At 38.0% G+C, this 26,276-nt stretch overlaps 1 protein-coding gene across 17 annotated transcripts in view; it reads right to left on the reverse strand.

Annotated features, from left to right (window-relative positions):
• ATF2 (activating transcription factor 2) overlaps window positions 1-25,583 on the reverse strand; it is a 51,399-nt gene extending 25,816 nt beyond the window's left edge. The window contains exons 1-12 of one of the 17 annotated variants that reach the window (XM_075093512.1): window positions 25,496-25,551; window positions 23,140-23,198; window positions 21,770-21,804; window positions 15,944-16,046; window positions 15,781-15,855; window positions 15,075-15,144; window positions 12,612-12,708; window positions 10,848-10,966; window positions 8,624-8,752; window positions 2,464-2,642; window positions 2,028-2,142; window positions 1,763-1,849 (exon numbers count right to left, since the gene is read on the reverse strand). In XM_075093512.1, coding sequence (XP_074949613.1) covers window positions 1,763-1,849; window positions 2,028-2,142; window positions 2,464-2,642; window positions 8,624-8,752; window positions 10,848-10,966; window positions 12,612-12,708; window positions 15,075-15,122 — 774 coding nt within the window. In that variant the 5' untranslated portion in view covers window positions 15,123-15,144; window positions 15,781-15,855; window positions 15,944-16,046; ... (1 more) ...; window positions 23,140-23,198; window positions 25,496-25,551. Of the gene's footprint in view, window positions 1-1,762; window positions 1,850-2,027; window positions 2,143-2,463; window positions 2,643-8,623; window positions 8,753-10,847; window positions 10,967-12,611; window positions 12,709-15,074; window positions 15,145-15,277; window positions 15,410-15,776; window positions 15,856-15,943; window positions 16,047-20,409; window positions 20,529-21,769; window positions 21,805-23,139; window positions 23,199-24,883; window positions 25,129-25,199; window positions 25,348-25,495 lie in introns of those variants that run through there. The other 16 variants (XM_075093519.1, XM_075093514.1, XM_075093513.1 and 13 more) reach the window with 16 other exon arrangements.
• Between the last annotated feature and the right edge of the window lie 693 nt (window positions 25,584-26,276).

Consider the following 26,276-nt stretch of genomic DNA (forward strand, 5'->3'; position numbering starts at 1 on the left):
TAAGTGACAAGAAAAGAAATATTGCAAATACCATTTTTTTAAGTGACACTGTAAAAAGAAGAGATACGCAATCACTGAAGTGCATATATTAGCTACATTCTAACGAGAAGGCTAATGAGACTATTAAATTTTAAGTCTAGTGATCTTTGTTTTTCTTTGCATCTGAGCGATTGCTTCTTCCAGCGTGAGATCAAAGTCTTCACCACATACATGTATTTCCTTACCCCCATAAAACTTTGTAAGAGCAAATCACTCAGTAACATGCTTAAAAACCTAATTTCTTGCCTGTCTAAAAAATTATTTGGAACCAATTCCTCCTGGATTTCACAAAGTAAAATTCAGTCCATGAGCCTCCAGATGCTAAGGAATGTTCACTTTCTTACACCTTCTTTCTGGGATTTAAGATAACTTCACCTCACCAGAGCTGGTTACATTTAAATATTTCCTCAGGTATTAAAGATTCCTTTTCCTATTCCTAAGGGGACAAGGATGCACAGAAACAGACCTTCTTCCTTTCTGTCCCCCTCTATACTATTTTAGAAGTCATCATGTTCCACAGAGGAGGAAAATGAAGGAAGACCTGACAGCATTAGGAAAAGTCAGTGCACTGGTGACCAGCTCTCCACAAGAGTTTCAGTATTCGGTGAATGTGGTCTAGTGTGCCCACTACACTGGAATTACTGGAATCCTGTTACTCCAGACAGCAGAATAATTAGTGTTCCCAGACTCACTGTTTTTCATATTGTGGTCAGAGGAGAGAAAATGGGTAAGGAAAGAAAGCCCACAGGTTTAGGCTGAGAGAAATGAGATATCAAAGGATATTAAGGACATCTTCCCACTTAACAGTATTGATGTAGAAAAATATTTTTTATCTAGCGGGTGTTCCTGATTCTTTTTTAGCAAGAAGTGAGAGTCAGAAGAGGAATACTACTTCACAAGACAGATACTGTTTACAGAGGCATCTTGTAAATACATAAATGGGTTAAGTAGTCTTTAATAATAGATTTTTCTATTGCTTTAGAACAGTTGGAACAAACAAGACAGCAAAAACAGAGAAGCAACTACCTATCGTTGCAGAAAATTTTTCAAAACATTGATTAATTCAAACTACCACCATAAGTGGATCACTAACAGTAAAAAAAAAAACCCAGACACCAAAATAAACTTTATTCTGCTTATTTTACTCATGATTTTCCCAAATAATTCCCAAACCCCAGCAACTGCCCCGACAACAGAAACAACCTCCACACAAAACGATTTCCTAAGTATGTCAGTAATACATATCTAATTGCAAAACTCTTGCCAAATGGACTATACTCAGTTGAGATTCTGAAAACATTGTTAAAAAAAATGTCTTCTTTTCCTAGTTTTTTTAAGAAATATCATATTCCTTAGGAGGAAACATATTCTGCTTCTCTGAAGGTGATATTCACCGTTAACATGTTACTAATCTTGTCTTTCTTCCAACTAACATTTCCTATCCTCCGATACAAGGAGCAAGGAGTAGTTCAGTTAAAAAAATAGTTCATTTAAAAGAATGATTAAAAATGAGATCAAAATGACCATTAACAACAAAACTAACATAGTCTGGAATCTGAAATAACCGTAAAATAAATGCAGCTGTTATTTTCCTGTTTGTATTAAATTTGTACTTGTAGAATTTAGACTAACAACAGAAGACTAAAGCTGTTTTAAAAAGCAATAGAATTTAAGTAATTTCTCAAGTTATTCTTCTTGAGGAATAATGGAGTTTTTCACTTACCAATTTAGCCTCAGACTGCACTGGCTGTGGGGAGGAAGGCCCTGGGATTCCTGGGATACTAGGCACCATGGTGACAGGTCTAACAAGCTGACCAGATAAAGTATAAAAATGAAGAAAACCTGAGTATGTTATCATAATAGAGAGCATACGACACCACTACCCTCTGAAGCCAAAGCAGCTATCAAGCTGCTTAAGACTAAGTTCTATGCTGCACTTATGCAAATCTGCTCCACTTTCAAATTAATATAGCATCATGCTTACTTACTGGAACTGCAGCAGGGACATGCACATTAGAATTTGTGATAGATGCAGGAATAGCAACAGGCATGGTTTGTCCATTAGGAAGATGTAACAGCAGAGGAAAAGGACCTGGAACTGGACTGAAAAAGGAATGAACTATATAAAAGAAAACTTATCCAGAGAAGAGAACAAGTTTACACATTATTTTAAATTGGTTTGCTTGTTTACAGTTGTAACGTAATATTTATTTGGAGATCAAAAATATGAACTTAGTGATGTGGAGAACATGGAATTATATTTCACATGTGGTGAAAGCTGTATGTTTTATATGTAATAAAGCACCACATTACACCAAAACATCGCAGATTTGTACATTAACTGCAGAAACAGTAACTGAAAGTAAACAAGACAAAAGATTTTCAAATTCTGTAAAACATTTTACTAAGATTTATATAACTTACACTATTGGTCTGTTAGAGGATGGAGCCTGGGTAATAACAGTACTTGATGTTGGTGATGGTATTGCCTGCTGAATAATAACACTTGAGTCAGAACTTGTAAGTAGTACATTAGGAACCTGTAGCGATGCTGGACGAACTATTGTTGATGTAGGCTGTGCGGTCTGCTGCAGTGACACTTCCTAAGGAAAAACAAATCAGTTTGTAAAAAACAACTACAGACCATTAATTCCAACTGTTAAACAAACACTCTTTGATAGAGCAAATCAGAATTTCTATAACATGATGCAAGTAGAATCACTTCTACAATTAAAAACACGAAAATTCCCCTTTCGATGAATCGTTTAAACCATCAAAGTGAAAATGTTCCAACAATAGTGATTTGAGTTTTATGACAAACCCTGGCTCAATTTATGCTAAGGCTACTATTACTTCTAATTCAGTTTTGATCAGGTATTAATGTTTTTCTTTGCCAAGAAACCCGTGGCACTATCAGCACCACCATGGCTACTCACACTCTAAATAAGGAAAACTTTTTATAGTGTCTCTAGCTACATTCCAGTTTCAGTCCATTGTTCCGATTTAAATAAGAGAGACAGAAAGAGTCTCATGGTTCAGTAAAAATAAAAATAAAAAACCAAAACAAAAAACCCCCAAACCTGTCTTGTTTTTAAGCCCTTATCCCTTACCCATGTACTTCTCTTAACTAGAGTGCTACTAAGTTAAAAATCCTTGGAGTGTTACATTCATAGCTTTGCAAAATATATGCATATCCTGATGCAGAAGAAGGGATTTAAGCATAGAAATTAAATTTTCATAGTTGAAAGTCAATAGTAGACAGAATTGACTATAGTTCTTAGCTTAGCAATCAGGTAAATTACATTATCAATTAAAAAGTAGGACCTGCATTTGCTGTTTCAAAACCCAGAAATGCCTTATTGTAATCAATGCCTTCCTTCTCAGGAAACCCTTGATATTGTCAGACCTCAGATTTACCTTCAGACAGGATTTTCCCAAGGTATTTATTCTTTTGACACTAGCTACTGCTATCAATGGCACATAAAACTACACTCATAAGACCAGCTGACTTTAGTCACTCCACTGTTAAACCATAACTCACAGAATCACAGAATGTCCTGAGTTGGAAGGGACCCACAAGGATCATTGAGTCCAACTCCTGTCATCTCACACCTGTGTCATATAGGCTACCTTGATTACCATTTGCTCTGAATTAAGCTTAAGTTTTTACAATTCATCCACAAAGCTCTATGTAGTAAGGTCTTAGCTGCTTAAAGATAAAGATTGGTTTTCTTTTTATACATCCACTGCAAAACATGTGTGCTCCTCTGAGCACTTCACAGAACTGTAAGTGGGCTAGCAACTGTGGACTTTAAAAAAGAAAGGACTTCAGATGATGAAATTTTCTCCCTTCAAAGGCTCAGAGGCTAGATTTGTCATCAGGGTTCAGTAGTTCATTCACACTTTTCCCCAAGGGACTTAAAAGACTATTTAGAGGGAATGAGAGGTTTTGGAGAGTAACAGTGAGCTGTATTGAGGAAAGCAAGAATGTTTTCTGTAGTATCAGTCTGGTATATTTACAAATGTTATAATATTTGAACACAATACCTAGAATTACAGATGAGGGTTCAGTCAAAAGGAGAAAGCATGCAGTACGGAATTGCAGAAACAGAAAAAAATTGGGAAGATTTGACTAATGCATATTCTTAGGACAGGATTAAACAGTCCTTTGCAAATAAGTAATTTGGTATAACAGCTATACAGACCTTACTCAGTGAGAGAAGCCACTGGGAAAACATAACTGTAAGGGATACTGAACTGCCTGACTCTGGGAAATTACAGGACAACATAAGGGGAGAATACTTGACCTGATAATCTTTTGGCAATGGTCAATTCTGCAATTAATATTGTGTCATTCTCCACTGGTTTCAGCTTCATCCTCTCCTGCCTGCAGTTTGCCGGTATTACCTGTCCTGTTACTCTGAGCAAGGAGACACTAGAAAGACCTTTCCCACTGCAGGGATCTGACACAGGAACGCCCACGTTTGCCCCTAACAGCCAAGAGAAGTGTAAGAGCTCTTCTTCTTGTTCCTCCTTTCACCTGAAACATCTTCATACATGGCAACCACATATATACAAAAGTATATGCAGCAATATAAATGTAGATATATTAACACCACAGAAAAAATAGCTATGGCAAAGTAATTCTAATTTCCATAAAAAAGGGGAAAAAGACAGTCGGCTAACAGCAGCCATGGAGCCATGTATGTAGCTTTAATACAAAGATGTAAACTAACCAGATATTCACACATTCTCAACACCAGTAATGCTGTAACAGCCCCTTCGGTACGAATTTGTGCAAGTGGCTTCCCTAAATACCTCTGTGTGCGGATGGGGAAATAGCTACCAAAATTCAGAAAGGCCAAGAAGAGCAGTGCTGAGAGGCAGTGTGTGAAAGTCTCCCAAGAACGGACAAGCTCCAGAGAAAACCGGCCCTGTTTAATTTGCACCAATTCATAAACTCAGAACACCAGCTGAATCTGAATACTAGCATGAGCATGCTTACAATTCAGACAACATCCAAAACCACGGTGGCTGCTATATGTGAACAAAGACTTCAGGATTATATATACACTTGATGAAAGAACGGACCCCTTGAGATACTTTCACAGAATCACAGAATGGTTGGAGTTGGAAGTGACCTTTAAAGATCATCTAAGTCTAACCCTTTCGCTACAGGCAGGGACAACTGCCACTAGATCAGGTTGCTCAGAGCCCCATCCAATCTGACCTTGAATACTTTCTGAACATCTACCTAGAAGTCACTAGCATGTCACTACAGCCTTCCACCTCTAAGCAAGCAGCTGGCATGGGCCTCCCAGCTGTTGCTGCAACCAGGTAAATATGTACGAGTAAGTTATGGCACTCTGTGAATACTTATTTTCTATTAATAACAGCTTAACTAATGGGTGTCCTAATAAATACTGACTGTAAAATTGGGTCTCTCCCTGTCTTGATCCCCTACTAGAAAAAAGGCAATTTGCAGCTTTTAGACAAAGTGCTCTGTGGAAACCAGATTTCAGCAATGAGCAGAAGATTAACATATAAAATTCTGAAATAAATCTATCAAATCCAACAAACAGAAACCTCACATGCACACAATTATTTCTGGGTGTTATTTAAGACAGTTTTTGTGCTTTGTTCAAAAGATCAGAAACAATCCTCAACCATTAAAGGAATAACACATTTACTGTCAAGATTGTTCATACAGTTGAAAACAAGTATTTTCAACTTCCTCTTCTTGCACTAACTTGCTCTATACTACACTGAAAAACGCATGCATGTCCTAGTTACTGCAACAATGTGGCAATAACACAAGCTGCAGTTTTAAGTATGGATGGAAAAAAAGCTGACATTTTATTAGCATATAAAAACAAAACCATAGGCACACCAGTCTGGTAGAAGATACTAATTGGTCAAAGCATTGCATGAAAGAAATAAAACTTTGAAATATATTCTGCTAAAGGACAATAAAAATAGAGATGAATTTGCAATAATGAGATTAAGCCAAAGTGATCTTACCTTTAGAAGAAAAGAAATTTAAGCCTATTCAAATTATCAGACTTATTGAAAGGACCTCTCCAACCCTTTTATTCTTGAAACTAAAAACTACTGAATTGGAAAATATTTTACAGAAGAGGACAGTTACTTTATTTAAGAAGTGTTTTCAGAGATGCATATTTGCAAATATTTTGTATCTAAAAGCAAGTATCATGCAATAACTTCTTAATGCTATTAACGAATACACAGATTTCTTTATACAGGAATGTAGATGGCCAGAACTAATATTGTAATTTATTTTTACTGTAAGAAAACAATTGGTTTTAAAATAATTGTTAGGCAATTAGCTATCTGACAACAACCAAGCAACCTGTGAAACTCTGCTGAGAGTCACCCTTTAAAGTACTGTTAATAAGCAACTATATGAGTTTGAAAGCTCTCTAAGAATAAACTGGGTTTCATTTGCTCATTATTTTAAGGCTAAAAGGCTTTATATACTTCTAATAATATCTTGGTCTATTCAGAGCAGAATATCAACTCTTACTGAAGCCTAACAGAACTCAGGGAACTCTTGGAAAACTAGGAAAAGAATTAAGCATAATTTTTTTAAGAGTCGCTTCGAAATTCCTTTGACAACTACAAGGGAAATTAGAACTGTCTTGCACATACATTAACAGGCAGTAATCATTTAAGGCTACTAAAATGTATTCAGTGAATGAAATGATAACTGTGGCATACATATTTTAAAACCAGCTATGCCCTGAAAAAAACCCCTTCTCTCCTTCAATACATCTATAGAAGGAGAAAATAAAACTAACTGAGAAAACAGCAACACTGCTCACATTTCTCAACTTCTGCAGGCCACATTCAGCAGCAGCACACTCCAAGCAGCACCCTCATCCTTGCTCAGCTTGTCTCTACAATCAGACATCAGAACAGCATTGAGCAGCAGCAGCTTTTCACTTCAGTACTGTTACAGTGACAACACTGAAATTACATCATGAATGAGACAAGTTTATAAGTACTGCCAAGCACTGAGATATAATTTTCACTTGTAGTGATGCTAATGAGATACCGAACCATTACTGTATAAAGATATTATCTCCTGCCAAAACTAGAGTATGTAGAATAAGTATTTGCAGCAATAAACCAAACTAACCTCTGAAATAAAGAGGACTTAAGATTGGGACTATGATTTTCTTAATCTAAGCAGCTCTTTACGTGTGTTTCTTTAAACTACTATTTTTGAGACTACACGATTGCCTAAATTACCTATGATTAGTCGTACTTCCTAACTAATAAGACTCAGCGAAGCTTTGTAAAGACAGATCTGAATTGCAACTCTCTCAAACTTCTGTCATACACTTAATGCTCTTCTCACACTGGTGCCTGTTGGCAGGACAAGAGAAGGAATGCAAGCTGAAACCAGAGAGGTTCAGACTGGATCCAAAGAAAAACACTTTCACCACAAGGACAGCCTGGCATTGGAGCAGGTTGCACTGAGAGGCTGAGCAGCTTCCCTCCTCAGAGGTTTCAAGACCAGACTGTGTAAAGCCCTGAGTAACTTGGTCTGACCTCAGAGCTAACCCCTGCTTTGAGGAAGAAGTTGGACCAGGAACTTCCTGCAGTCCCTTCCAACCTGAATCACCCTGTGACCCTGAAAAGTCCTGCCAATTTCTGGGAGTAAGGTAGCTAAGTCCCTCAAATGCAGACTGCCCACTTGAAGATGCATGTAGAAGGAAGACTGACTAGAGCAACCATATTGCTTTATTATGTTCTGCTCATAATATTTTTATTTATTGAAGTAGGAATAGAATTAATTCATTTCACTGATTTTGCTTCATTATTTGTTCTTCAAGAGAACTCCACGGGATGAGAACACTGCAAGTCACATATCAAAATTATCATTACTATTAAACCATTTATTTCTTCTTTAGAGCAACAGTTCTAAAACTGATTTGACTACAACATCGTCTAGTGACAGAAAACACCTCAGTCTTCTGTGAGTATTCACATAAATACTAAACAAGCAAATGCTTCCTATCAACACTTTCAAACATACTGCTATAGCCTAAAGAGTATAAAAACTGAAACAGAAGTATCTGGTACTTAGCTTTGAAAGACAGGCCTGTGCATTTTTGTAGAACATCCCCTGATGTTCTACAAAACAATTTATGGTTAAACATAGGATAAACATAAAGATGTACACATGAAGAGTCTCAAACTGTTGACATTACTTAAAAAAAAATTATCAAAGAAACTGAACTTTCTTTACTTCTTCAGGAGTGATGATGCATAAAACAGAATAAAGAGCCCCTTTAGCCTTGTCTAACATAGCATGAGTGTTAAATTTTATTTCCTTTCTGGCTTTATTGGATGGCCAGTGTGAGGCAAAGAAATAATTGCAGTGCGCAAAGCTAACTAAAGAATTGAACACATTGAGTATATATCCACAGGCATATGGCATAAAAATTGTTTTCCTTTCAACCAGCTAAGTAGTGTGGCTATCATCATGTAAAACAAACTTAGATTATCAGAAGACTCAAAAAATGAATTCCAAAAAGAAAAAAAAAAGGGTTCTGACCTTTTCATCATTGGTAGTAGACTCTGGATGAGGTAAAGGACTATCTTGATGAGTTGTCTCTACAACAGAAGGTTCTTCAATTTTATTTCTTATAATTGGTGTTGCAAGAGGAGACAGATCTAGAGGCATCTAAAAGCAATAGCGTAACACAAAATTACTCAATCTCTAAAAACTTTAAATAAGCAAGAAAATGTAAAAAACTAAAGAGAAATACCAGTTTTGTAACAACAGGTAGGTGCTGATGCTCAGAAGATTTTCATGCAGAGGCATTACCAGTCAAGGCTATTTTTCCAGCATCTGCATGAATACCAATCTTCAGCAACTTTGTCTTTCAACACCAGTGTCACCTTAAGTATTTTATTCTTGAGAATTAAAAACACTCTTAAAGTTTTCCTTTCTCAAGAGTCACAGGAAAATTATAGGTGAGGAAAGACTGTGCTGCACTTAAAAATTACAGTTGAAGGAAAGATATTATCCTCCTATAAATTACTGCATCACATGCCACAAAGCACAAAATCCTCACTATATTTCCAAATTAATAAAGCTACTGTGGACAATTAATTTCAAACTTATTGCAGCAAATAATTAATGAAAAGGCAAGTTTTATATTACTACATAGATATAACCACCAGGACATCTGAAATGTCACAAAGAAATTACAGTACAAGAATATTTAAAGCAATACAATAGGTTTGAAAGCCTATACTCCCGCCTATTCTGCTACCTAAATACTTTTGGAAGAAACTTCCCCCCTAGCTCATCTTCTATTTATGTTCTTCCAGATGTTTTTTTTTTTCAATTCAATTCCTAGTTTTCCTGTGGAATATATTACTAATTGACAGGGAAGACTGTTAAAAGTGGAATCACTTTTCATACCACATCTGAATATGAAATCCTACAGAAAAAACCTAAACCATCAACCCCCTAGAAAGTGTGTTGTTATGGTAAATTTTTCTACCCCTTGCCATGATTGTTTATGTATACTAATCAACCAGAGATATGGCAGGACTGTGTTTCCTCTCATTAAACAGGGAGCAGGTTGAAAAATTAGTATCAATGAAAGAAATTGTTAAAATGTTTAAAATGTTTTGCAATACCTATAACATCCTCCAAGATAGTGGCGAATTACACAGAAAACACGGTATTAGTAAATCCAGAACCAGTATTATTTACTACATATGTAATGTTTTAAGGACAGTTCGCATACACATTAAAAAAAAGAATTTAAAAATCATGATCTGGTATAATTGCAGTAACAAAGCAAGGGTGAGGCTTTGTCAGGAATGGATAATAACCCATCCTATTCACAAGTACCTATTAAAATCTTTAATGAAACCAAGAAAATGCAGACACTCATTCTGCAAAATCTGTATATCTGAGTATAAAAAGATTTTCTTTTTATCACTGCCTATGGAAATCAACCAGGTAATCAACCAAAGGCAAAATTATTCAAAGGGGACATTGAACAAAATTTTTCATTTGCGGAAGTGTTTAAATGTTTGGGCCCCTAACCACTTATGACTGGGAAGTACTAAAATAAATAGAAGAAACCACATATAAATATATGGGAAGATCCTCATAAAAACAAGAAGTTGCTAAACAGACAGTGTCCAAATTTTTCTTGTACTTCAATCTGTACATTAAAAAAAGTAGATGTTTAAGTTGTCATCAATAATTTCTAGGCAAAACTAATTTCGACACATAGTGAATATAACTATAACCAAATTACTGACACTTCTTTACATTTAGTCAGTATCTTTCATTACCATTACTATTGATTCTTGAAATAACATTGCTATTTTAAAACTAATCAAAATAATCAGCGTTCACATACTAGTCTTTTGACATAGATTTCTTGCAAGTATGTTTCTTTCTGCAAAAACTCTTCACCTTTCAGACTTATTTTTTGCTTAGTCAGGGCCTAATGAAATTTAAATCAAAGCTGATGATTAACTTCAACATATATAGAGTAGATACTGAAGGAATTAAGACAAAGTCAGTGTGTCCCAATGTCCGTGGTAACTATGTAGCATTAATCAGGTAAACTAATCTTCAGAAAAGTAATCTTAAGAGTTGTACTCCGTCCATACAACATATATAAGCAGCTGGCAAATTATTATTGGTATAGTTTAGGAGGCAATATATAAATCCAACGTTTGCCTTTTTAATGGAATTTCTGATATGAAAAATGTAGAAGCTCTGAGAAGAAAGTTTTTGAACATACTTTCTTAATGTCATCTTCAGAAGCCTTTTTAAACTCATTTTCAAAAGGACTTGCCAATTCATTGAATAAGCCCACTTCTTCACAGTTCTTCAAGAATCGAGTTGGTGTTGGTGTCTGATCTGAAATGAACAATTTTATCTTTAATTTTATTTTAAAATACCATTTATGAACCTACTTATTGTAAATATTTTTTGAATAAAAACAAAGAAAGAGACAAGTGGTTAAGAACTCTCTTATGCCTTGCAAGCGGGCTCCTTTCTGCCTTGCAGGGAGGCCAACCAGAAGGCATGCTCCACCTGCTGGAGATAAGCAATTGAAGTTTGCAAACTGGTAAACCCCTTTTTGGGGTTTTGGGAGGGTATCAAAGCATTTCTTCGGTCTGTGTCCAGAAACCAGAGGGAGCTATTCTCAAGTGCCTAGTCTAGCACAGCAGATCATTTCAGTGAGCAAGCAGGCTCTATTTTCAGATACAGATAAGGCCTACAAGAAGGCTTTAATATAAAAAAAAAAAAAAAAAGAGAAAAGTACACAGCTCACAGTTTGTTTCTTTCTTCTCTTCTTCACTACTGAAAACAGTAGCGATTACTTTCAAGTACGTGGAACTTCTGAAAGGAAGTGTGATACTGTACACAAGATCGTACTGACTCCTACAATGCCTGTACAGTCAAGCTGGAATCATAAGACTTGTGGTATCTGGCTGACTACTGCATGAACCAGTTTCAGAACAGTCTTTCTATAAAGGGTTTTTTTACTGTGTAAATTCCCCTTATTTACCAGGTCAAAATTAACCGTATTTGCCACAAAGTTACCTGCATTTAAAATACTGTAAGGCGGTATTATGTGCACCCTACTAATGTAAGCTGGGGTTTACGACTAATAGTTCATACACAGGAATGTGGGTGCGAAGAGACAGACGCTGCCATGGTTTCATTCTCAAACACCTGATTATCTGACAGGTCCCCTTTCTTACGGTAAAATTGCCGAGGATCACATTTAGAATTTTAAAATGTATACCTGCTGGTTTAAGAATAACAATATTTTTATCTGCTCGTCCTAACAAAGTAGCCACTGACAGGGAAAAACTAAATTCAAAATTCCAGAACTTTAAAATTTATAATGCAATCAATTATCCATTGGTGATTACTTCTGATCCTAGACAAAGAAAAAAGTCAGTTACAACTGACCAAGGGTATACTATGAATTCAGAGGTGGAAATACAGTAAAAGTATTTTGAATTTCAGCTAAAAGTAAAACAAAAAATTGTTATCTTTCTTCCACTATCCCATTGAAAGAATAATTACCAATTCATTCTTCTAATGTCACCGTAGTTTATAAAAACCACTACATATTTTAAAATTTAAGAGACAAGTAACATCAATGAATAATTAAAACTTAAATACAGTTTAATCTAATTATAGATCCTGTTAGGCATAGCCTTTATTAGTGCATATTCTTAATGAATGCTTATTACATAACTTAATTATTAAATAATTAAAATAAATTATTACATAATTGAAAAATCTTTAGATTATACACCAGATCCAAATAAAAGTTAATTATGGAAAATCATATTGGCTTCAAATTCTGACAAAAGGTAATTACGTACGAAAATATTGCCTAAGCACCTGTTGCAGACAGCTATAGTGAAGAAAATGTTTCATAGCCTTTTAACGTATGCCTATGCATTATGTTCAGAAAATAAATAAAATGTATGCCCATTCCAGCAGAAAAGTGAGTAAACTAGTTATAAAAGTATATACTAACCAGCCACAATGACACTATCATTACGAGCCGGACCAAATTTCAGTGTCATCTCATGTTTATGTTTATGGACAGCCAAATGATCCTCATTGGTAAAACGCTGCAGCAGAAAGTTTTAAGAAATAGTTGTAAATTTGAGTGTGAACAATGTAAATGCAATAACTATAGAAAGTAATTTTTACAACACGTAAAACTATCATTACTACATTAATAGACAACCCTCTTAAGCCAATACATCTTGCTCCTTGGTCAAGCAGAAATACTATAAAACTCAAATTATGTTCATAGTAACTAAGTAGTAATGGTATCAGGGAAATGGTAGTGTAAGTACTGGCATTCATCAAAAGTCCAAGAAAAAAATTTCAGTGCGCTGCATACTTCATCAACCATTCACAAACAGCCATTTGCTATACTAATGGATCTTAGTAATATTTAGTAATTGATTACCACTATCTGATTTCTGTATTGTGTGTATTATCACAATAATGGGAATTGGCCTGTAATTACAGACTTCACTGTATTTAATAGTGTAAAAATAAAGTATAGCTCCTGCCCCTGACCATTTACTATGTAAGAGGCAGACAGAGTGGGAAACACTGGAGCCATGTCAGACAACTGAAAAGCTGTGAATGAACTAAGCTTATCAGCACTTTGAAGATCTCTCAAGTTTTCAGAAGTATGCCAGTTTTGAGCATGCTTCCCCCCAAATTTGGGGTACATTCTATTAAAAAAAAAAAACATCAGGAAGCAGACAAACTAGGTGCTTGTAAAATAGATATTCTTACTTTTACTAACTTGAAATTTGCTATGCATCTGTAACTGTGTGTTAAGTTAGTGTTTCAGTTGAGATAATCTAAGAAAAAATTTCCCAAGATGCAGATTTCTAAAAAGAAGGCATTTTACAAAATATTACTCTTTTTTTGTGAACATCTTAGTCCCAAATTATGTTTCTGATTATTCCTCAATAATCTAAGTCATTCCACATACATCTTGTAACAGATACACACCCAGTGTCATCTCTCAGAAAACAATACAGAAAGCTTAGCTGACCTCAGAGTACAGTCATTCAGAATACTCTGTGAGAAAGGACATGTATGTGTGGAGCTGAGACGGAAATCAAAAAATGCAGGATCACTGAGAGACAGGGTGATACAGGCCAGGCACTTTTTTTGTTAGACCTCTGTTGCTAAGGGTTCCAAATGGCCAGCTCTCCATAGCTCCTGTGCCTTATCTCTAGATACAGCATAAGCCCGAAACTTTGGTGTTCTATTGCACTAGAAGACTTAAGTACATCTTTCTGTCTCCACTATGAGGGTTCCTTCAGAGGGAATAGGAGCTCCAGATCCTGACTCCCTCTCCCTGTGCTATTGTATGAGCTGGCTTCTGGAGAAGTCTTGCCCATTTTCAGGGACAGGAACCTCTCTCTTCTCCTTCACTGGAATCAAGGATTGCTGCAGCCCCATTATGTGTCTTCTATAAGATTTAGTTGCCAAAACACTTCTAACAGAGCCTACATCAAGATGAGATTCAAACAGGATGGGGACAAACGTTTAGAGGAAGGCCATCCTCTTCTGTTACTTTTGATGTCTCTGAACATATTAGACACAGTAAGAAATCTTAGTCTTTTCCTGCTTTAAATACAGAAGGCTCCATTAATACATTAATGCTGTCATTCATCATAAAAACTAAGTTTTCAGAATAAAAATGAAAATATTTTTAACTAAAAATCCAAATAAATCCACGTGCACTAATATAATTAAAAAATACATCTTGTTTAGAAAGTTAATTCTATATAAAGGATACAGGGATGTCCATCTCATGCAGCAGATAATGCAAATTCATTTATTTTCAGGTTACTAAATTAAAGTGTTAAGAGACAGCTTCCTTTTAAGCAACTATCTGTTAAAATACTCAATAATATTTTCACTTTTCTGCTCACATTCATCTCTATATCTACTAATGCTATTTAACAGAATACATTAAAACTACAACAGGAATTAAAATACATTTTCTGGCATGCATACTGTTAGCATCTTACTATATACAAAAACTTAGTTAAATAAAAATTATGCCATTAAACATTTGCAGTCACCATAGTTGTGAAGATTAGTAACGAGCAAGTTTCACAATGAGCTATCATTGAAATATTCTGAAAAATACAGGTTACCTGATAAAAATTAGAATGTTTCTTATTTATTTTTTGAATGAAAGCAAATAAAGCAAGGCTAACAAATGAAATTGGTTTTGGTTCAGAAAGGGTAATTTAATTTAGGTTTTTTCCTATGGATAGCATTTTCTGAATAAACACATGAAGCGGTAGAAATCATTGCTGTCACCTGCTTTTCAGCAAAACACAGATACTTCCTACCAATTACCATAAATCCCCTTTTCTTTGATCCCTAGAAATATGTTTCAATGTTTCACTTTTATTTGATCAATGTTAGTAACTTCACGTCAGACCATTACCTGGCCACATCCAGGGGCAGTGCATAAAAAGGGTTTGTCATCACTCATATTCCACAGGTCGTTGTGCTACCTTTATTAAAATGAAAATGGAACAAATTTTACAAATATTGCAACAAATTATCAATATATCAACGTCCACAGGATATTTTAATATTCCATTGGCAAGAATTTCTGCCTTCTGGCTACACTGAGAATCTAAATACCTGGCATTCAAGTAAAGTCTGGATTCCAAGCTCTCTCAGGGAGGTACACAAAACCCAATAGTAGGTTTTGAACATACATCTCAGTCAGAAAGGCAAGTATTCATATGTAACATGATTAATTGCAAAACGTACCTGAAAACATAGTAAGACAACTTGTTACTGAATTAAAAATACATTGTAATAATGAGCCAATTACCACAATTAAAAAAAGAACAAAGTGGCAGACAATACTGAGTAGTTGAGGATACACTGCCAAGAGTTGAGGAAAAGTGGTTGATTCCTTAGTCTCTTCAAAATCTTTAAAGCTCATCTTTAAGGATAAGTAGCAGATAGTCCTTCATGTAAACTGTTACAAATTTAACTACAAAAACACATACTTTGGTAATATTTCAGCTATACAACTAAATTACCAACTGGCTAAAAAAAACTTAAGAAAGAAGTAGTAGATATTAATTACGTCTTGTGCTGTTTTGCATACTCACCACACATACTAATACACATACCTGCCAGATTTCACATATAAACCTTTTTCATAGGGCAAACTATCATATCCTCCTTTTCATGGCAATGAACTGTAACTGAAAGAAGATATAAATTACTATGCATGTTAAACATGTAATAATACACGATTTTGTAAAGATAAATTATATAATGCCCACTATTCACCTATGAAACACAACAGTTTTTCAAAGAGATGGTTTACTTCAATAGCTCCTCTAATTAGTTATGCCTTCTCTTAGACAGAAAGAGATGCTTCTACTCTTTCATCCTGCAAGCACAGAACAAACATTGCAAGGTAGCAAAGAGGGATTCGGGCAACCTCAGATGGCAGCAAAACCAATGCATAAAACTAGTATGTGGATACTGTGACACCACTGACAAAAAATAATAAAGTCCTGGAACACTGAACATATAAAAATCAAGATACTGTTGTCACATCACTAAAACCAATAGTGATGAGTAACTAATCTCAACACTAAAGTTACCTCATTTTAAGGTCAAGTAACAGGACAGGCAGGGGGAATGAATGTACCAAATTAGCTAATTAGCCAGGAGATGACAAGCACTCTCAACCCATCTGTGGCTTTACCCTGGAGGAAATACATTCATCTTTAAATATGAGTATCTGTATGGAGATCTAACAATGTTAGTTCTGAACACTCTTTAGCTTGATGAAGCAAATAAAGATGAATAAAGATGTCTTTATGACTAAAGATCATAAGCAGAATAAATCCATCTCTCTCCCAACAGGCCGGTCCTAAAAAGTTGCAAGGCTTCTGAAACTGTCTAACCCTCCTAAGAACGTATACTTCTGGGACACTATCTAGCACTGGACACAAGACAGATAAAGTAAATGTAAGCAGATCATTTAGGACTTAATGCCTCAGAGATCTGTTGGGAACAGATTACCTGATCCTTTTGCCCGTGCCTGTACAGTGAAAAACTACTGTATAGACTTTTTGGATATTACTTCAAGAAGAAGGAGATCCCAGTGTCCTTCCTTGGTCATGGGCACTGAACAGCAAAGAAACAAAACATGGAGTGGAGGAGATTGCAAAGAGTCACTTCTAAACACATACGTTCAACAAAATGAGGATACTGAGCTGAGATCACAAGCCAAGAAGAGATGAATGGCTTGCCAGAAACTTGAGAGTCTTTGGCACTGACAACTCAGGGAAACATTTATGTCCCAAGGAAAGGATGCCAAAGCAAATCAGGGATGGAGATTGTTCTGCTGTTCTTTGCAAAGAGTTCATAACCTGTCTCAAGTTTCTGAAGAGATGAAATATTTCTTGAACTGTTCAAACTATGAACTTGGTGCTGCACCAATAAAGGGTATTAACAAGATTATGGGCAAGTTTGAATACTCATGACTAAGGCTTCAGGGTGAACAATAAGGCCCTTATCAGTGAAGCTTTAGGATAACATCCTTGTATTTTATGGAACTTCAACAGACACTTAAAAGCTATCTCATGAGCTTATTATCCTTGTTCAGCTATGCAACAAACACATTTTTAAAATGCAGGTTCAAAACAAAGACGGTCAGTCTCCTTTAGATCTCAAAAGGAATTTGCCTTGTTAAATCTTGTCATGGGGCACCATATAGTTATATATGGCTACAATATGTACATATGGATACATATTATGAACAGAAGAGTTCTATCCATATCAGAAAGATCTGAAGGTGTAAGAAACAATTCTGTTGGTGTTTTTTTTATCCAAAGGATGAAGACTTTCACTAACAGAAGTGCGTGTAAGGGCATTTTTTCCACTCTTGTTACTATAGCGTGTTAGCGTGTTGTCAGACTTTGACAAGTGCCTAGTGTCTGCCATAAAATCTACTCCATCCACACTGTTAGTGTTTTTCTTGGGTCATAAGCTGTAAAGATCAACTTTTCAAGTCTGCTCATTTTATCTTTTAAAGGAATATTACCAAAACAGGTATTTGCGTATGAAGTCATTACCTGGTTCCACGTTTTGGTTTGTGAAGCCTGTGAATTTTAAGTGCCTGATTTATAAACTAAAAATCAAACCTTGTGAAAAAGAAAAAAAAGCATCATTGTCCTGGCAAGCTTACTGGAAAAAAGTTGGAGATAAATTAATTTCCTGATCTTTGTAATATTATTTGACTGCAGGCCACAAGGAATTTTGTGAGGTAATGCCTTGTAAAGGGATTCCAGCTAACATCTGAGGGGAAAAAAATAAAAGTATCTTGGAGCACTGAAATTTTTGCACTTAAAGGAGAAAAGAAGTTCACTCATACATTACAGCCAAGGCCTCGGACATAATAAATCTAAACAGAAACGGGATCTGACAGGATGGGAAAACAAAGGGCTCATGTTTGTTAGTGTAGCCAAATCAGTAAGTATTGTTTTTACCTATTACAAAGACAAATGTAAAGCTTGCACCTGTAACAAAATAACCCCGTGCAACAGCGCAGGCTGAGGGCCAAGTGGATGTCAAGTGGCTTTGGGGCAGAACCTGTAACTCCTGGTGGACAATAAACTGAACACGATTCAGCCTCATGTTGCTTGCAGCATTGAAAGCTAACAGCCTACTGGGCTGAATTAGCAAGAGCATAGCAACCAGATGAAGGGAAGTGATTATTCTCCTTTATCTGGCACTCATGAGGCTACAGCTGGAGTGCTGTGTCCAGTTTTGAGCCCCTCAAGACAGATGACAAACTGGAGGGAATCCAGAAGGGGCCTCACCAAAACAGTTAAGAGGAGGCTGAACTATTACATACAAGGCAAATATCAGGAAGCAAAGTTTCTTCAGCATGGAGAAAGAAGGCTAAGGAAGGATCTAATTGCTGTCTTATACTGCCTAATATGTTGTTACAGAGAAGACAGATCCAGACTCTGGGTAGCACACAACAGAAGGATGAGACGCAACATTCACAAGCCACACCAAGAAAGTTAAGAGCAAGTGGGGGGGGAGGGGGGGAGATAATTAAAAAAAAAGAAAATCACACAGTGAGGACAGCTGAACACTTGAAGGGTTTGCCCAGTGGGGCTGTGGAATCTCCATCCTTGGAGGTATGCAAAATTTGAGTGGATGAGACTTTGAGCAATCAAAGATAATTCTGAAATTTGAAGTATACCATGAAGATGTTATAGCTAGAAACAGAGGTGAACAACGGTGAAAGACAATCCAAACTTGGGTAATGTTCTGACAGCTTTAGAAGACTTAGCGTGGTTAACTTTACAGCCCAACAACTAAAACTATTGCTGCTAGGGAAAACAAATCAACCAAATAAACAAACCCATCCTTTGCCTCCTCTTATCCTTCTGCATTGTTTGTTGCCTGACAGGAATAACAAGACTAACACACAGAAGGCAAATTTTCAGAAAAGAAGTTTGCGATTGCCACTCTGATTTCAAAAGGCTATTGGAGATTGCTGTAAGAGAATATCATAATAAGAAGGATGAATTTAGAAAGTACTCTTCCCCTGAAAACCAAAACAGCAACTGAAATGCCATCTTGACAAAAAATGTTACTTGCCCTATCAAATGAGAAACAAAGTATGTAGACTGCTAACCCAATCACTAGAGATTAATTCTAGCCACCTGGGATTGTTACCGAGGCAACAGTGAATGCCTTGTCCCATAGAAAAAAAGACAGGTCCTGAAGCAATCCAATCTGATGTGAAACTCCAGCCTGATCTCTTCAGGTGAACAGAACAGTTCAGTGAAATGATTCTTACTACAGTCCACTGAACTGCAGCTTTCTTCTGTAAGCCTTCCAACCCTACATTCCTTTAGGTAGCATAAAGAAACCTACACATAGAATTCTTTTGAGTTACACTGAGAAACAGGATCAGAGTTGAAAATGGGAAAACCATGAAATAATCTCGGCAATACAATCAACTTTGGTACTCAAATCAGAAAGTAATCTCACTTTTTGGTGTTTGCTCCATACTTTAATTGCAGAGGTAAAATACTTTCATATCATGCCTATTTAAAATGTCAAAAGCCTCTTTTATCACTTTTGGAAAGCAAACATTACAGTAAAATATATAAGTAAGTATATATATGTTTAAAATATATACAATACAGAGGAACAGAAACAGGTTTGCAAGCAATTTACTAATATTTAGGACAGTGTGCTTATTTAAAAAATAGAGATGTTTCTATAAAACATCACACTAATGTTTATCTAAATATGCTACAAAAATAACCAACAATTATTTGCTTATTTTTATAAAATTTTAATTAAACATCTTAGGTACACTTTCTGGAAACTATTACTACATACTTGCTTGCTTCTAAAAGTCCTTCCTGTAGATAATTTGTAAAAGACTAGAATCATAGACTGACTTAAACAATGTCTTATTGGTTTATTTCACTGGTAAAGATTCTTCTGTTTTCTCTTAACTTCCTGCACACAGGACCATGGAAAACACAACTGACACCTTGTTTCAAAATTCTTTTCTAATCAATATTTAAATAGCTGTTTAAAAATGTATACATATTCATAATTGATAATCCCTGCAAAAACTTCCCCAAATTTGCTGAGAAAAATCATTCTTCACACATACCTAGTAAAAATTCATCAGACTTGTAGCTAAGCCTCTGAATGTTTTACCTGTATAAAGCATGCCGTATGCCAGAAGACCTCTATGCACTAACCTGCTCATGGGCTGTACAGTCTTATCCTGTAATTACTTATCCTAAGCACTGTAGCAATACAGAGACTGCTCTCCTGTAACAACGCCAGGGCTGACATAAACAGCATGGAAGAAAACAGCCTGAATGGAACACAGAGAAGACAGACAACTACGAACACACAAACCCACCCCTCCCCCCAAAAAAGCCCAAAAGATGACCTTAAAACGTTTCAGTGTCAGCTTTCCTCTATTGGCCAGCAAGCAAGAAGAGATGCACATTCTCACAAGTGTGTCACCCCCTTAAACTGAACAGTCCACAGAGGACAATCTGACAGTCTGCCAGCTACAGCAGTAACTGATTTACCTGCTACTGCTTACATGTGACACAAACCCAAGTTTTGCAGCTAGACTGACCACTCACATGTGGCTCCAACTCGAGAAACATCTGTACATTCTGGTTTGAAAAAAAAAATGAAAGTTGGACAAAAACTGTATTCGGCCATTGAGACAAATCAGAATTATATCAGTCCATCAGCGTCAAGTCTCCCCTGGGTCTGTACAAAGTGCTGAAGTTACAATATCAGTGATGTCTTTTCCTACGGATGTTTGCATTTCCTCAAGACCGATCATGTCTATTCAACATTTCCTTTTATTCTTTACATTTCGTCTGGGATTGTGCCCCCTTTTACTGCAAGATACAAACCCTTACTGTATACAGAATTATTAACTCTTAGTAAGCTTTTCTGCAGATCTCATCATAGTGTGTAATTCCTTTAGGCAGTATAAGATTTTTAAGGTTTTACTTTAAAGCTTCATTTTATAATAGGAAACTGAAGCATGAAAGGGCAAGGTCAAAACTTTCAGTGTCTTTAACAACTTTAAGAATTCTACTTGAGGTGCATGCTTTATCGAAGTAAAGTGGACTGAATATATTTGCCACAGCAGAGAATAACATTCTCCTAGTGGTTACCTGCAGAGCTGAATTTAGTGTTTTGCTTGGCTCCATACAAGAATTTTAGCAGACATGCTTCTTCAGATGAGGGGGGAAAAAAAGTAGCTATTTTTGTTTTCCAAATTTAAACACTTCAAAACTAAAAGAAATGGCTTTTTCATGCAAACAAACAAATCAACGCAATTCAAAATGAGCAGGGCACCTTTTATACTTTCAATACTTATATACAGCTTTGCACAGCATAAATTTTAATCACCTCCCACATTTGAGCCTATCTTTATTTCCACAGTTTTCTGTAGAGGCAGACTTTCAAGTTTTGCTTTCAGTAGAAATCAGAAATTAGTATGTAGAGAATACACCACTTAAGAAGTAACATAAATGAATGAAATTAAAAATTGTATTTGAAAGGAAATAATTGTTGCGCACTTACCTGGAGCGACTGGAACAGCTATTTCTTTCAGTTTCCTACCAAGGAAAAAAAGAAAGGTGAAGTAAAAGTGGTGTAATTAATACTTGACTATTACAGTCCACTTTCAAGCGTTCTGACCGACTGTATTTGTGAAATGCTGTAGAATTTAGCATTCCTAAAAAATAAAACTGAATGAGAGAATGGAGGAGTGTAAAACTGAAAAATAAAACCATTCCTTCTCATAAAGGAAGTGGGATCACCAGAAAGCAGCTCAGTAGATTTAGCAAGAAAACCATAAGCCATAGTCCGGAATATTTAAAGGCTGTAAGCCTCAAAAACTGGCAAACAGGAAAATGAGCTCTGCCTTCGCACTTCACTGCTTAACAGAATGGTTGTGCTATTTCCTAGAAGACACATGATCTGTTTCAGAGAGTTCTGGGGAATAATAAGGAAGAATGTAATGCCTGTATCTTAATGCTCAGATTTTTCTTTTAGAAAGTCAAATGTTGGGCACTTTTTGCTGATGTTATTAGTTAACTGCTTGTAACTGAGTTAATTCCATACCTTCCATGGTTTGTCTAAGATTCTATAAAGGAGAGAGCATCTGGTTAAGAAGAAAAGATGCAAGAAGTGAGGACAATTGACTTAACAAGTTCATATAAGAACAAGAAAGCCAGTTGGACAGTCACATGTACAGAAACAAAGCAATTGAGTTACCTGAGTTGTTCTAAGGAACAGGCTTTTCACATATGAAGGTACACTTCTGGTAAACAACGAGTACTAATGGAATAAAGGAAGGTCCTTCGGCCTAATGCTTTCTGTTGGCTGAATATGGCAGCTCCTAAGTCAACCCCCTGGCTTAAGTATTTTTCAGAGGTGCCCTGATCATTCTTTGACTCACTGGAAAGTCATGCTCTGTGAATACAGCTCTTATAGATAAGCGAAAGGCCAATGAACATCAGAGAAGAAATATATAGGGGTTAATATTCCACCAAACTTTTCACACTTTACTTAGAGAGATGTTAGGACTTACCTTCCCCAGCTCATTTATCTAGGCTTGAATGTCTTAATATTGCCCATCAACCACACAAACATTAGAAATCCAATCTCCCTTTGCTACATTACTGTCAACAAATAATAATTTTTAAAAAGCTTAAAAGTTACTTCGTTTTTCATTTTTTCAGATTGTATCCCTGAAGTATAAAATTGAATACAATAATTAAGAATTTAACTTAAAAAAAATCCTTAAATAAACCATAAATATCCCACTACAGGACTCCCATTGCTCATTAAAACAGAATGATCTTTTTCTTTCCTGTAAAGAATAATATAAATGACCATTGGCATTTACCTAGAAAGGCAAACATAGTATATGGCTTGGAATAACTTACTGAAGAGAAGCTCCCATCTGAACTGAAGCTAATGGAAAAGTTCTCAGGCTGAACTGAAACTGACACAGAACAAAGTTGGAAAGACTATAGCATAGACTTGAAAAAATATATTTATTGCGTAATTATTAAATATTGACTCATATTTCTATCACTAACTATATCCAGTACCTCCTTAGAGTGCACATTATTATTTTGCAACAAATGCAGTTAAGTTATGCAGGAGGACATTGATAACTTGAAATCTATTCACATTATTCCAAAAAGGAAGTTAATAGTATTGAATCATGTTTGCTTCTCTGAAAACAGTTAATGCATGATTTTTATACAGAAATTCCAGATTAAGTAACCATAAAACAAAAATTTGAGATTAGAAATAACATAAACTTTTAAAGTTAGTAAAGCTTCTTGGAACTAAAAATGTGCATTTGTTACATTAAACTGATTAATAATAGAAGAAAAAAAAAGAATAGCTGATGACAGAGAAGGGACTTTAGGCACTAGATACACCCAAAATTTACTTAAACAAGTTTCAAATGAATACCATATTTCAGGCTGCTCAACACTTTGTCACAAAACAGAAATGAAACTCAAATGAAAACCAAAAATGATGTATGATCAAATTTAAGACCTGAAAGCCCCTTGTGTTAGATGCTGCTTCACCCCAGGTACACATTAAGGGGTTTTTTATTATTTCACATTTCTTTTGTTGCATTATATAACAAGCAGCCCCTGATAAACTTATTGTTTTGTGTTTTAATAAGACAACTTTCTGATTTTGATTCTGGAATGCAGAATTATAAACACTAAGAGAATTCAAGTGAATGCTTGACTATAGCTCACCCTCTGAAATTATGCCTGCAACTTGATGCCCGTTAATAGACAGTAACTTGTTTCAGCGGAAGGCTGAATAAATCACATCTAGAATACTTATGGAAGACCAGGACGACAAGGAAGGGTCCTCCTCATCCTATCAGCTAGTGCTGAATTTAGCATCTAACACAAACCTAGCAGTATTATGACCTTAACTTCAGGAACTTCTTTATTATTAACTATCTAGCTTTACACTCAGCAAGAGCTTGGGACATGACACTCACTGACATGAGCAGAATACAACAAGAAAAAAAAATTATTTTAAAAGGTGGAAAAGAAAATACACTTTGGCCATATTCATTCAGGGTCACTATGTGGAAAGTAGCAGAAGATTCAGCATTTCCAGCTTTATTAGAATTTCTCATTCTAGTGCAAGGAAACAGGTGACAGTATCACTACTTGAAGATAAACATCTCTGGGAGAACACAATGTAATGAAAAGTAAATGAGTGGCACAAGAACGCACAGATGGGACATGGAAACATACTCATGGATGTTTCTCCATGAACTTGGATGTTTCACTCCAAGAACAGAGATGCAAAAAGATTGCAGAATGATTGAGACTGCAGAAGCAACATGGCAGCACATATATCCCCAGCTGCAAACATCAAGTTGCATTGTGGCATAAAACATTTGTGCCTAAACCATCATGCAGCCACCATTGCTCGAGGGTCTGTGATGTGTTTTTTCACGTGAACGCTTCAGAGACATTTTGATTAGGACAACTCAAGGGGCAGAATGCACTGTAACAGGCAAAGCCAACGGGGCAGCTAGTCCAGATGGCCAGGTCCACGGCCAGATCCTGGGCAGGCCAACACCTCCCTCCGGTACAGAAAAGCTGATCTTACCCCCCTGCACCTCCCACCCCACCGTACCCCTCTCGGCACCCCCCGCGCTGGCGCCGGGTGCGGACCACGATCTCTCTCCGGAGCAGAAGATGGATGATGCAGAGACAGGCCTCTTTGGAGCGGAGCTGAGCTGATGCGGACAGGCCCGGCTCTGCTGTCCCCTTCCTCCGCTTTCCCCCCCCGCCCGCTCCGCGGCTGGGCCTGGAACCGGTACGGGCGATGCCCCGCCGCAGGCAGCCCGCTGCCAAGGCCAGGCCCGGGGCGCTGCAGCCCCTTCACCCACCCGCCTCCCGCCTCGCCCCACCGCGCTCCGCTCCCTCAGGGCGCCCGCCAAGGCCCCTACCTGCGGGCGGTAACGGTCTCCGCCGCGCCGCCCCGGCCGCCCGGCCCGCCCCGGCTCTAGGGGCGGCGGGAGCCGCAGGCCGCGGTGGGGGAGGGGGCTGCCGCGGAGCAGAGCGGCGGCGCCATGTTACTGCCTCCCGGGTATCCCCCGCCTACCGCCGAGCGGGGCCGCTCCCTTCTCTCCCCTCCGCCCCCGGTGCGCTCGCCCGGGCGCCGCCGCAGCGCGGAGGGGGGGAGGGGGAGGAGGAGGAGCCGCCCCCGGGCCGGGCCGGGCCGCGCTCGTGTTTACAAACTCACCCCGGGAACGCGGGCCGGACCGCACATTAAAGGCCGGGTCCCCTACAGGCTTCCGTCACTTCTCGCGATAGCTCAGCTGACATCTCCGCGGGCGGCGGGGAGGTGCCGGTCACGGGGCGGGGCGGGGCGGAGGCGGGCGCTGGGCGCTGATTGGGCGGTGGCGGCGGGGCGGGCGGGTGTGGCCGATGACGGGGTGCGGCCGGGCGGCACCTCCCCGCGGCTGAGGTGGGGCGGTCGGTCCCGAGCGCGCGGTGCCAACGGCAGCTCTCGCGGCTCGGGGCGTCATTAGTGGCGTCAAACTGCTGCTGACGGCCAGAGCGGTAACGCCCCGGCCCGCCCCTGCCGGGGAGCCCCGCCGCTCCCGCACGCCGCCGCCGCCGCAGAGGTTGTGCAGCCGCGGCGACGGGGGGCTCCGAGGGCGAGGCGCCCGCCCCCCGCTGCCCGTCGGGGGGCAGGGCTAGCAGCCGCTGCGGGGGAAGGCGGCGGGGAGCGGGCGGAGATCAACCCACGGCCGGGCCTCGCTCCGCGACAGCGCTTGACGCGCCCGTCGCGTGCAAGCTGGGGGATCATCAGCCCTCCAAAACCGCGGGCTGGCCCCACTCCTTCGGCCTCCCCACACCCCGCGTCGCTTACAGCAGGAACTGGGCACACACCTCAAGTCACACTTCTGCTAAACATTGGCCTTATTTAACACTGCGCCAAAAATGCTGCAGCGCTGCATCTTTACCTAAATTTAGCATCGAAGTAACTGGCATTTCGGATGACTTAAAAAATATCATGA

Source organism: Phalacrocorax aristotelis, chromosome 5 (assembly GCF_949628215.1).
Source record: "Phalacrocorax aristotelis chromosome 5, bGulAri2.1, whole genome shotgun sequence".
Taxonomy (NCBI): Eukaryota; Metazoa; Chordata; class Aves; order Suliformes; family Phalacrocoracidae; genus Phalacrocorax; species Phalacrocorax aristotelis.